Source organism: Cyprinodon tularosa, unplaced genomic scaffold (genome assembly GCF_016077235.1).
Source record: "Cyprinodon tularosa strain WSP-4 unplaced genomic scaffold, ASM1607723v1 ctg55, whole genome shotgun sequence".
Classification (NCBI taxonomy): Eukaryota; Metazoa; Chordata; class Actinopteri; order Cyprinodontiformes; family Cyprinodontidae; genus Cyprinodon; species Cyprinodon tularosa.
Window position 1 is genome coordinate 259,702 of NW_024039285.1, and position 12,401 is coordinate 272,102.

The 12,401-nt window shown below is 35.7% G+C and overlaps 1 protein-coding gene across 1 annotated transcript; it reads right to left on the minus strand.

Moving 5' to 3' along the window:
• Positions 1–223: 223 nt before the first annotated feature.
• c9 (complement component 9) lies at positions 224–8,866 on the minus strand. Its single transcript, XM_038305002.1, has 11 exons — positions 8,726–8,866; positions 8,527–8,617; positions 8,233–8,380; positions 7,998–8,151; positions 6,428–6,566; positions 6,138–6,359; positions 5,805–6,045; positions 4,924–5,055; positions 4,514–4,689; positions 609–843; positions 224–517 (listed from the first exon to the last, which is right to left on the minus strand). Exons 1-11 carry the CDS (start codon positions 8,806–8,808, stop codon positions 357–359), a joined length of 1,782 nt encoding a protein of 593 aa, XP_038160930.1. The 5' UTR covers positions 8,809–8,866; the 3' UTR covers positions 224–356.
• Between the last annotated feature and the right edge of the window lie 3,535 nt (positions 8,867–12,401).

The window sequence follows — 12,401 nt, forward strand, 5'->3', positions numbered from 1 at the left end:
GATATGAATAAAATCATGCCAACGGTGATCCATAATAACAGCACAAACAGGCAGCACTCAGGACTTCTATGATATTTCTCCTCTATTTCCAGGTCAGAATCAGAATCAGACATACTTTAATAATTCCAGAGGGAAATTACAGTCTGTCCATTTCCTCAGTTCCCTGAATAGGAACAATGGTCATAAAAAAAAAACAATAAAAAAAAACAACTAAAAAAGATAATAAGGTCTGCCTTTGGTCCAAACCAAACAAACCCACCAAGGTACTTTTATGGTTTGAATTTACGCTGAGATTATTTTATTTGTTTACATAGGTCTTGAACAGACAATTACAGCGGGACAGAAGTCATGCTTTTTCAGCAGTATTCGTCACTCGTAGCCTCTCCTCTGCATGTAACAGATGCACCGAGTCCGTCAGTTTTGCAGTTGCGTGTCCTGCTGCGTCTCCCGCCTCTGCATGAGGACCAGGGCGACCAGCAGGCCCAGTTACCCTCCTGATGAACAACAGGCCTTGAACCTATTAAATATTATTGGTATTAAAGGTATAGAATGTGGAAAAAAAGTCAAGAGAAATATCAGTTTTAATGTTGTATATTGTACTTCCCTACCTTGGTGTTGAGCCTTATCTGCCTTGAAGTTCTGGCACGCAAGACCTTCAAACTCTCCAGAACACATACAAATGCACTTTCCATCTATTAAAGCAAGAGTTCCCCCATTTTTGCATGGCTTGCACTTGCATATGTTGTACTCAGCAACATAGTCTTCTATAGCCCTCTTAAGGTTTGTGATCCGGCTGTTTGCGTCTGGTGTGTCCACTGGAATTAACATGTAGATAGGCTCTGGCTGATAAAAACAACATATTTATTGCAGGTGGAACGAAAAGCAAGTTATTTAGATGTGTAGTTTTGAGCATTAGTTGAAAATATTGAAGCCTAAATGACCTTTGAACCATTAAAGTGAACTATGAGGTAGTGGGTCTGTATTGCTTTCTTGAAATGACTGTCAGATTATCTAAAAAAAAAACAATTGTACTAAATGTAAATAAAACAGAAGCAAAAAATATCCTCGGTCATTCTAAGTTTTTCAGCATAGATGTTTGCTATACAGTGTTTCAGTGTAAGGAAGTTGTCAAAATAAAAACACTGTTAAAATGGAAGCCTTTTATATTCCTGTAAACACAGAAGCTGGTGTTAGTAGATCACCACAGCTAGAGAACATTTTTTAAGTAACTTTTTCTGGGTTTTCAGTCCTGTTGAGGATGTTAGAGTGTGGATTTTTTCCTAATTTATGTGTACAATATTTAGAATATCTATTCATAAATATGTCTAAAAGGCCTCCAGTAGCTTGTACCTGGAACTTGACCTGGAAGATCTATGAACAGTCCCAATTTCAAAATTCACAATGGATACTATTCATAACAAAACAAGGAAATAACATTTTTTAGCACTTCTAAATGTTTGTATTCAATTGAAACCAGTTGTACAAACATTATAGTACAACCACTGTTTGTTTGAAACTGTTCCTTTGCTGCTTAAACATATAAGAAGAGAAACTGTCAGCTAATCACAACCAAAGAAAATATAGTTTGTTATACCACCAACGATCAAATTCATTGTGACACCATTTTTAGATCTGCTAAGTAATTTTCGAGTAGTAGTTTCCCTACGGGACCTTTTGGAAAAAGCACTGTTGTAATCACTGGCTCCTCTCTTCGTGCCCTGGACACCACAGTCACAGATCACTATCAGTTTTAAAGCAGGCAGGAAACTTATTTCATAAACACATAGCCAAAGAGGTGGATATTATTGTACAATATCAAATATATATATACAAAGTAAACTACTGTATGCCAGCCTCTTCGATGCAAATGTTCAGTTTTATGCAAGTCAGTGATGTGTAAGTCTGCCCCCCAAGAAAAATGGGTTTTAATTGAATTCATTTGGAAAAACTGATAAATGCCATTTTTGAAAAAAATGAGATCAGGCATCTAATTTACAATTTGTATGGCGCTGGAAATAAGAAGTATGTTTTTTTTTTATATTATATATATAAAACTTAGAGTTATTTGAACTCTTAAATTGCTCTCATAATGTGATTCAGCCTTTCCATGTTTTATAGTGACACACTAAAAACCATGGTGAAGGCTAAAATAATGCTAGGTAATTTAATATATCGTCTTATAAATCCTTTTAATGGAAACTCATCTAGGTTTCTATGAGCTGACTATGCCACAAACCACCTGGTAGTCTTGTCTTGTGGCAGCTCATTCTTGCAGTAAGATAAATAGCTCTGTGAAACCCAAATGCAAAGCTATTGGTATCAATAGCCATCAAATAATCTTCAGAAAGGAAGAGAAAACCTTTTTTTGGATATGGACAGGGCTTGAGCAAGACTAGGCAAGGTATTTACTCATAATTACTTTACTAATTTCATGTGTTTATGACATTCCAACTAAAGATTATAAGCCAGATCAATCAAATGTCAATTTATGTCAAAATAAACAAACATTCTTAGTTTTAAAACACAAAAAGTATCACTTAATCTATTTAGGTATTCAACATTAATATTCTATAAAACTTTGATTTTGTCATCTCCTGAGACCGGCTTGCTCAGGAGGAGTTATATCTTTTAAAGCAAGTTTGAAAAAGAAAAAGTATTGCCGGTTGTTTGTTGTGGGTACCGAGATTAAAGAGCAATTGGTCATTAATTAAAAAACTGGTGTAACGGAATTACTTGAGATGAAATTATGTTTAGTTGTTTGTTTTTACTTGACAAGAGAGTTTGAGTTTCTGTGAATGGAGAATGTAATAAAGGGCATAATTTCAGTGTACAATGCACAAATCAAATGCAGTTACCGTGGCAATTCCACACATCAAGATAGAAATGGTGATGAAGTGATTTTGTTAATAGTCATCATGCAAGTTAATCTACTTTAAGGTTTTTTTATAAATATGATTTTAAAAGTTTTAAAAGCTCTCTCAGTAGATTTGCGTACTACGAAAAATAGCAATTTTGCAATATTCATGTTTAAACACAAATGTACAGATTGGTGTAACTAAGATATCCCAACATATTAGGGATGGGACGATTTATGAAAATCGTCCAAACCGTTCGGTTCGATTCGCGTGTGTCTCGTTCGGTTCATGCGCTGCTCCTTTTTCTCATAGGCAAAGCATTTACACTCCCGAGCAGAAGGTGGCGGTACTGCGACCAAAGCCAACCACCAGTAGTAAACAAGAAGAAGAAGCGAAGCAGCTTAGCCGGGTGTAGCAGGGAAAAAAATCAGTTGTTGTGGAGAATTGTGTTGGAATGGCGAGTGGGAAAGAACAGGCGTTGGAAGACGCGCCAGCAGCACTTTATAGGTCTGCTGTATGGGAGCGCTTTGCATTTAGAGTGAACTACGATGACGGCGGAAAGAAAGTTGTGGATAAAAGTAAAACAGTGTGTAAGCATTGTGCAACACGTTTTGTTTATGCTAAGAGCAACACGACCAACATGTCATGCTAACCCCGAAATCCCTCATACTCCGTCCAGCTCCGCCCCGCTGCGCTCCAGACCGGCTGCTCAAAGCAAAGCCTACAGCCCCCAATGTGGCTCCTGTCCACTGCCCTCTGAGTCCCTTGGAGATGGTAGAGAGCATGCGCCAGATGATTAAATTCAAAGCAGCAAAACATACGGAAATGATCCAGGGTTTCCGTGGATCATTTAAAATAATTACCATCCATTATTTTTTGGGGGATTTTTTCATTAATTTCATAAATTTTTATGGGATTTCGGTGTAACAATCAACATATACCGAACCGAACCGAAGCGAAAACCGTGACCACGAAACCGTGAATCGAACCGAACCGTGGATTTTGTGAATCGTTCCACCCCTACAACATATATATATATATATATATATATATATATATATATATATATATATATATATATATAAGTTCTGGGAAGCTACGTCGTTCGAAATCAGCTTTTGAACACCCTCTGTCCTAAGGGATCCCTTTAAGGGTTTAAGGGCACTTCTCCCAAGCTCTTAAAATTATTGGGACACACCACCCTTACAAGTGAACATGCAAAACTGAGTGCTAGGGCCCAGAACGAGTGCAAGTGATAGGATTGGGATAGGACCTTATAGTATTGACTGTTAGCCACTACAATCAAAGTTCCTTCAGTAAAGGTCCAAATGCTGCCATGCTGCCAGAGTAGAAAGCATTTTGGTGATATGATCAAACTATAATATCAGGCTAAGAACCAAAAGCTATTTTTTACTGCTAAACATTAAGTTCATCTGAAGAAATTTTTTAAAACTTTGGCAAAAGTCTAACCTTTGCTTACTGGGGTTCTGATAAGCATATACCCTGAAGCTGTTGTATAAATTTTGTTTGTGAAGTTCATTGCTAATAAATTTAAATTAAGAATTGATAAACTACAACATATTGCACAAAAATGATTTGAATTAATCTCTTTCAAGAAATAAGAATCAAAACTTGAAGAGTCACTCCATCATTCCTACCTCACTGTTAATCAGCGCAGGAGAATCTGCAATGGACCTGGCCCAGCTTCTGTACGTATCTAGATTCATGACTCCCTCCTTATTCAGTTGAGCCCTCATAGTAACAGCAGTTTCAAGAGTTCCTCCTTTGACTGAAGTCATCACCTTATCCACCAATGCCTCTCCTTCGTAACTAGCTGTGCAGAGCAGGATGGGAAATGCAGTCAGTTTCATATAATTATCACATATTGCATCACATTTTTAAATTAAATTTTCATTACAAATTGTTCCCAATAAGCTGAGCTATTTTTTTTTTTTTAGGTAGTTCGGAGACGTGGATGTTTATGGGAGTTTTGACAAATACATATGACTTGCAGTAACACATACATTAGGTGGGGGGAAAAAAACAGTCTGATCAATAAGAAATAGACCTGTGTCTGTTTTTGGTGTAGTTTCACAGTTCTCGGGCCGAACATGTCCTTTTACATCTCCTCCAGATGGAAGAGCAAAGTCTCCAGAAACCCCAACCTTAACACATTTTTGGAGGCTTCTTGCTGTTATATCTGAAAAAAAATCAAATAATAAACATTGCAGCTATACATCAGTTATCTACTTTCTCAGTAAAAAAAAGGCCTGAATAGGTATATCACAGCTAATTAAAGACCAGAACATTGGGCCTCATGCAACAACATTTTCCAATTCTTGTCATATATTTCTCTTACTGTTTCTCCTACCCTGGGTTTTTACTAATGCTACGCATTGAAGAGGAAGAGGAAAAACTTTAAACATTCGCAGATCAAGGCTCCGCTGACTGATAACTGAGCAGCAGAATTAAAGGACCAGTAGAACCCAAGTCGTAGGAAATAAATTTCAAGAGCTATAAATGATGTGGCTGCAATGTAAGCTAACTAAAAATAAAGTGAAAGACAAAAATCATTTGATCAGGAAACAGTCAATAAAAGCTATTGATGGATGCAAGAGATGCAACATATGATGTAAATGCCTAATACGGGTTCTCCATCAACAGATACTACCACTTTCTGCAGAATCTCATTTGGAGATATAGCCATTTAGTGAAAAACTTGGTTTGGATAACAGCTGACTGATTGCTAAAGATTCCTACGTCAGGTCTGAAGCACTCATATTGTTTGTTTGTTCGTACTTGAAAGATTAGAAATAGAAGAAAAACTGTGAATGCAACATTTTCTCCTAAATCACTTGTAAGAACGAGTTAAAAATGAATTGTTTCTTACGAACAGTTCTTGCATGAGGCCTGTTCAGTTTAATACAAATGAATAAATCAAATACACACTTTTTGCTTTGATGGTGTCCTGGTTTAGTACGTAGATCAATTCGTATTCACCGCCAGACTTCCCAGTTCTGGTGTAGTGCGTTCCATAGTCTTCCAGGAAGGCAAAGTAAATACCCTTTTCATAGACCACGGGTAGTGATCTAACATGGATTAGGAACTCCTCAGCAACCATGGGCTCACGTGAACGCATCCTGTAGGTGCTCAGCTGTACTCTACCTTTCACCCTCATAAAGCTCTTGTTCTAAAGTGAGAAGAGTCGGTAACATAGGTACAAGTATGACACATGTCTTTTATTTCTAAGGTTATGCCTTGGAACTTGTGCTTAACCATTACCTTGATGGTAGAGTACTCTGTGACATCCTTAATAACATTTTTCTTGGAGAATTCAGCCCCAGCCTCACCAGTGACAGTGGTATTGGCCAAGGAGGATTCAGTCGGGGTAAATTTGAACGAAAGCCCAGCATCAACTTTAAAGGTCATCTCTTTCAGCATTTCTTTCACTATCGAGTATGTATCCTTATATATTTCTCTGGAAACGGTTTCCTCCGCAAGAGTCTGAAATAACAGGAAATAATCACAAAAACCCAAAGCCGCTGTTTAAGTAAGACATTACTGTGTCTAACCTCATAACTGAGGACATTCACATTCCAGGGAAGACGGTCGTACTTCCTCGTGCTTGGGTTCCTCGCTCTATCACATCTCCCATTAAAGAAATCATTATTGAAGGGGTTCATTCTAGGATCTGCACCCAAGATGTTGACCCTGGTTCATGGAGGTAATAGTTAATAGTTTACAGTATGTATCAGGTTTGCTTGTACTAAAAGAATGCAAGCTGTGGTAAGTGAGGTAGTGATGAATATTTGTGTTTTTTGTCGGTAAAGAAATCAAAGTTTTTATGTTTCAAAATAAATATTATAATGGTGAAACTGTGCATGACCTGAAAGGAGAATAATTTCTAATCATGGATGTTCCTTGTTAACCTGCCAGTAGCCAGATTTATGTTTAGAACTGAGTTGAGTTCTACGTTATCAATCTGGGACTTTTTCCAAATCCTGTCAGAAGAAAAGCACAGCCATCTTTCCCATCTACGAATGCACAAAGTAATTCTCTTTGCTCCTTTTTTAAATGAGAAATGGTCACTATTTTAGCTAAAACCGAGTCAATTGCGTTGTCCACAGGTGAGTCCTCAAGCGTGGCTATGTTTTCAATGCCCCAGCAAGGCCCTTCTGACTGTCGTCATTCCTACATGTCCCGCCCCCCAAAAAAACTGCTGGCATGGATTTTATCTTGACAGCAATTGCTTATCTCTTGTTCAATATATGACCTACACAAAGTGATTCAGTGTGGAAGGGACTTTATTTTGGATACAATTCTTTTTATAAAAAACAAAGAAGGGAAATTCAGAGCTTTTTGACTTTGGACAAGATAAGAATTAGACAAGCATTTAATCATAACAGAGTCCCTCATCACACCTGAGAAGGTATATTTTAAAGCTATTCCATATTATATCAAGCACAGTATGGTTGGTAAGACTTCTGGTATATATTTTATCTCTTTTATTTTTATTTCTATCTTCATTATCTTGTGTAGTTGGATGTATATATATATATATATATATATATATATATATATATATATATATATATATATATATATATATATATATATATATATATATATATATATATATATATATATATATATATATATATATATATATATATATATAAAACTGTAACTGGAGCGTCTAACAAAAGTAATTTCCCTCCGGGATTATTAAAGTATTTCTGATTCTGACATTCACTCTATTTATCAATACAAAATCTAGGAAGTCTTGATTTTTCTTAAATTATGTTGAAAATCGTGTGTCAATCTTAATTGCTTCTGTATCCTTCTTCTATGTTGAAATTCACTGTGTCTAATAAGAATAATTTGTCAGCAAAGCAGTAAGTATTTCTGACCTCATTAAATGTATGCATCCATAAATGGCTGTTGGTTAAAAAAAATAGCAATACCAAGCATATTTTACACAAAATGGTCAGTTATTATGTCACAAATTTGTTTAAACCAAAATCAATCTGCTGTTTAGTTTTGTTTTCTGGACAGTGACTTTAATGCAATGTACCTTTTTAATGTTACTAATAAACTGTTTTGTTTAACTGATTAGATCAGAATATATTTTACAATGCTTACCCATATCCTGCTGTCCTGGCTTGCTCGTTAGTTTCAAAGTCAGAATTTCCACAGGGTTTACGTAATACGTAACTGCAGTCATTCTCATCTGACCCATCTTCACAGTCATAGTCTCCATTGCATTCCAATCTTTTACTGAGGCATGTATTCAGCTCTGCACACAGATGCAGGTTAGACTGATTGGACTGAGAGAAACAAACCATAGATTAACAATGTTGGTGACTTTCTTTAGTACCTGTAGTGCACTGAAACTGAGAGACACTGCAAAGAGAAGTTGGCTGCTCGCATAGGTCTGAGGTTTGGCAGAATTCTCTGTCACCTATTGATCCCATGCAGGGGTCCCCACCAAACTGGCCAAACACCTCTATGTCTCGTGAACGCCTCTGAAGATCAAAGATATTAAAAAGGCTTCATCAAATCTTTGCAGTTAGACATAAAAAAAGTACATGATGCTGCAAAATGCTGACTCTGAGGGAAAAACTCATTTTATTTGGCAAGTCATAAATGCTTTGTCTGCCTGAAGACTTACTCTGGTTTTAGTGCAAGGATCACAAGAACTCCATTCTGACCACAGGCTCCACTTGCAGTTCACAGCAGGAGGTTCAGGAAGCACTTCTGCCCTGATGAGTAAACATAAAATTCTATCAGACTTTATAGAATTGCTTGTATAATAATAATAACAAAAAAGGTTATATGTCAATGAAACGTCTTTAAAAAAGTATACATACAATCCTCCATCAAAAAGTGTCAGAGTTAGACACAGGGTGCTGAGGCTCAGCAGGAGCTGCCTGGCAGTTATCATTGTGAACATTTGAAAACACCAAAGAGAAACACGGACCTCTTTAAACTGTCTTCCTGTTAATCATTATACTAGCTTTGGGACGTTATTGTTGAAATCAATAGTTTGGATGCCATGTGCAGCATTGTTTATTTAGTGTTTGGAAATCCCCAAAGTAGCTTATTCTGCTAAAAAAAAAAAAATCTATCATGTTAACAAAAACATTTTTTTTTTATAAGGTTGTTGAATCATGTTTGTTCTTGCACTTTCTTTGTACAAATGAACGCAATTTTATTTATAGAAAACAAAGACTAATCTCTACTCTTAAAAACACAAAGATTTTAAGCAATATTAAGTCCCAAGGTCAAAAATATAAAACAAACCATAAACCCTAATATAAGCTGTAATATAACACCCATACAACTTCAGGCCTGAATTTGAATTAATACCTCATAGTTTAGTCATATTAAATGTAGAATGACAAAACTTATATATGATTTATTTGTAATTTTTGAAATGAAATAGAAAAGTGGCATGTGTTTATTTTCTTCCCTTAAAAGTGAACATTGTAATCACAGCTGCAAAGTGTTATAGCCCCAGTCTTTGTACACATATTATTTTAAATATACGGTAGTTGAATTGGATGAAGAGTTTCTGTGAAAAACAGTTTCCAAGTCCAGACAAATATTATTGATTGTTTTACAATACAGGTCTGGACTTTGACTGTTCCTTTCAGTGATATCAGCATTTATCCAGTGTCCTCAGTGTCCTGATCGGTGGCAAACCTATAGCTAACATTTAAATCTGAATTATCTCATTACCAGTATCTCTTATGGACTTGACCATCTGATGTGAGATGTTGAAAGCTAATGATTTTTAGATCCTAACACTGTGCTTTGACATGCTTTTCATTATCCTCCCTTTTCTCTAATTGTTTAGTCAGAGCAGTTATTAAGAATATGCTTATGTAAGGTGTATAATATATCTTTCACTTAGATTTCTTTTTTGGTTTTGCCTCAAGGATATTGGAAGCTACAAACAGTCATTGTTTTTACTGAAACATAAATATATTGAATAATACTTACGTGCATGTGATTTTTTTAAATACAAAAATAATAACTTTTTTGTTGATCTTTTTTTTTGTTTACTTTTGGGAAAAATCTGTTGCTTTATTAATTTCCTGGATTTTGCAACCCTACAAGCATGTCCCGAGTAAAGCTAGCAAATATTTGATGTTTTTGTTTTTTTTAGTTCTTTCACTCACTCTCTCTCTTTTTAAATGTTGAAATACTAAGGCATAATGGGGTCATGGTGCTTCAGGGTCAACATGCAAAATGTAGATATTGACTACAGATGCTAAACAAATCCCAGTCCTCTGATACCAGAACTATAATTATCTTGAAAGATCTTTTGAACTCGTTAGAAATCATGATGCTGTAATGTAAATACTTGCCCACAGGAGGGTAACATTGAGCAGTGAACATCAAAGCTAATGCTTAAGAGAGCTCTGGTGACATATTTTGGTTTCCATGTTGTACAAAAGTGTAATCTGCAGCAGTTTCATCATACAAAACACAGATTTTAGAATCAACCTCGTTAAAAGTCTTCTTTTCTCTCTGTTTAAAATATTAAACCAAGCCTTGCACAAGGTACAGGAAGTTTCAAACTGTTGCACTCACTGACCTGTCATGTGATCTAAGAAGATTTTGCTGAGACTGCGGTACATAAATACCAGAGTAAAGTGTGTCTTGATAATTAATGAGTACAGGACATTTTATTGTGCAGATCTATAAGGAGTCTTAAATTTATAAACAGGCTAAATTATAATAAAAATTGCAACCTTGTTGAAAAAATAATCTTGGTAGTACTGGGAGTTTGGCAAAAGCCTCTGCTTCCCTCTGAGAAAACAAAAAACTGATGATAAAATCCACATTATTCAGCAGGCTGACAAGTATTTTCCTGCTGACTTAAATAAACATCCACAGCACTCCCTGATGGGTTCAAATAGAGTCTAGGGGCTGCTTTGCTGTGATTATCAAATACATTTGTGAGAGGAGTTGGGGTAGTTTGGGGGGTATGTGGTCATAGCCAAGTGAAATAGCACAAATATGTGCTGAGGTCACCACTTTTTTAAGTTTCGGCAGTTTCCTCACTACTTTGTCAGGAAACCATGGGGTAGGTACGGTTCTTGGCCAATGTTTTTCCTGACTAGAAAGACTTCCTGTTTTTCAGAAGAAGGTCGGGAGTTTGCAGAGACGCTTTGAGCACAAGTTCATTTTGTTTTTAACAGGAGTGCCATATCCAGAACAATATGTCACTTGTAGCACTGCTCAGTTTTGTGCTTCCCCCCCTTATTCTTTTTGTCCTGTGAGTTGAAGTTAACGCAGTAGAAAAAAAAAAAAATGTCTACCTCAATTATAGCCCGGGGAGAAGTGATTATTTTAGCTTCTGGCTGTGGTGGCAGAGAGTTCCAGAATTCACGCCCTAAAAGCTTGAAGTTAAAATTGTGTGGCTGGCCTTCCTTTCATAAACAGAGGAAAAGATGAATCTTATGAACTTCTCAGCATTTCATCAAAGAAATTAACCTTCTGATGAGTTTTTTTTTTTTCTTCTATTAAAGGTTGGATTTATGAATGGAAGCCAACAAACCTTTTGAACCACAGTAAAACTTGAAAGAATGTGCTTTTGATGTAATCATTAATGAAAGAATAAAGTCTTCTTAAACCTGTTTAACAGTACATGGCCAAACCCTCCCCACAGTTAAGCCCCCTCATTCACAGCAGCATTACTGACTTATTAGTCTTACCACCAGAGGTGTCAAGTAACAAACTATAAATACTTTGTTGCCTTACTTAAATAGAAATTTTAGCTATCTATGCTTTAATGGAGTAATTATTTTTTTAGACCACTTTTTACTTCTAATCGTTCCTTTTTTTTTTTTTTGCAATTATCTCTACTTTCTGCCCATTACATTTTAAAAATAGGCTCATTAGTTTTGTTTTCTGTTGGTATATTTTACAAAAATAAATAAAAATCATCAGAGTATTTTGTTTCATCCAGATAATTCCATTATGGTTGGACTCGGTACTGCACCAACTTGTTGTCCAGCACATACCAAAATAAATATTTTTTTTCAGATGATGCTAAGTTAAATTTAACATAGTTACCATTAGTTAAAAAACTAAGAATATTGAGTATAACAAAGTTATCCAGAATTTTAGAACAAATTTCCTTTTATAGGGTAGTGCAATAACAATCTGTAAAAACATTTTCCCACATTACTTTTACTTTTATAGTTTAAGTAGTTTTAAAAATTTTACTTTTACAGTTTTACTTGAGTAAAAAGCTTAAGTCTATACTAAATGTTTTTAAAAAGTTGGATTTATACTCTACTTGAGTGATAAACGTTAATACTTTTGTCACCTCTGCTCACCAACATATTTTTTTTGATAAAAAATTATATTATCATTTTCGATGGGCCCGCCCACTCCAGATATAAATCTGATGCAAAGTCATATGCCCCCAAATATTAGTGTTATGGTAAGAAGACCTTTCCAAAGGCTTCAAGTTCAGCACCAAGGATAAAAAAAATCTAAGTTCCAGGATGGGAAATGCTGAATAAAATT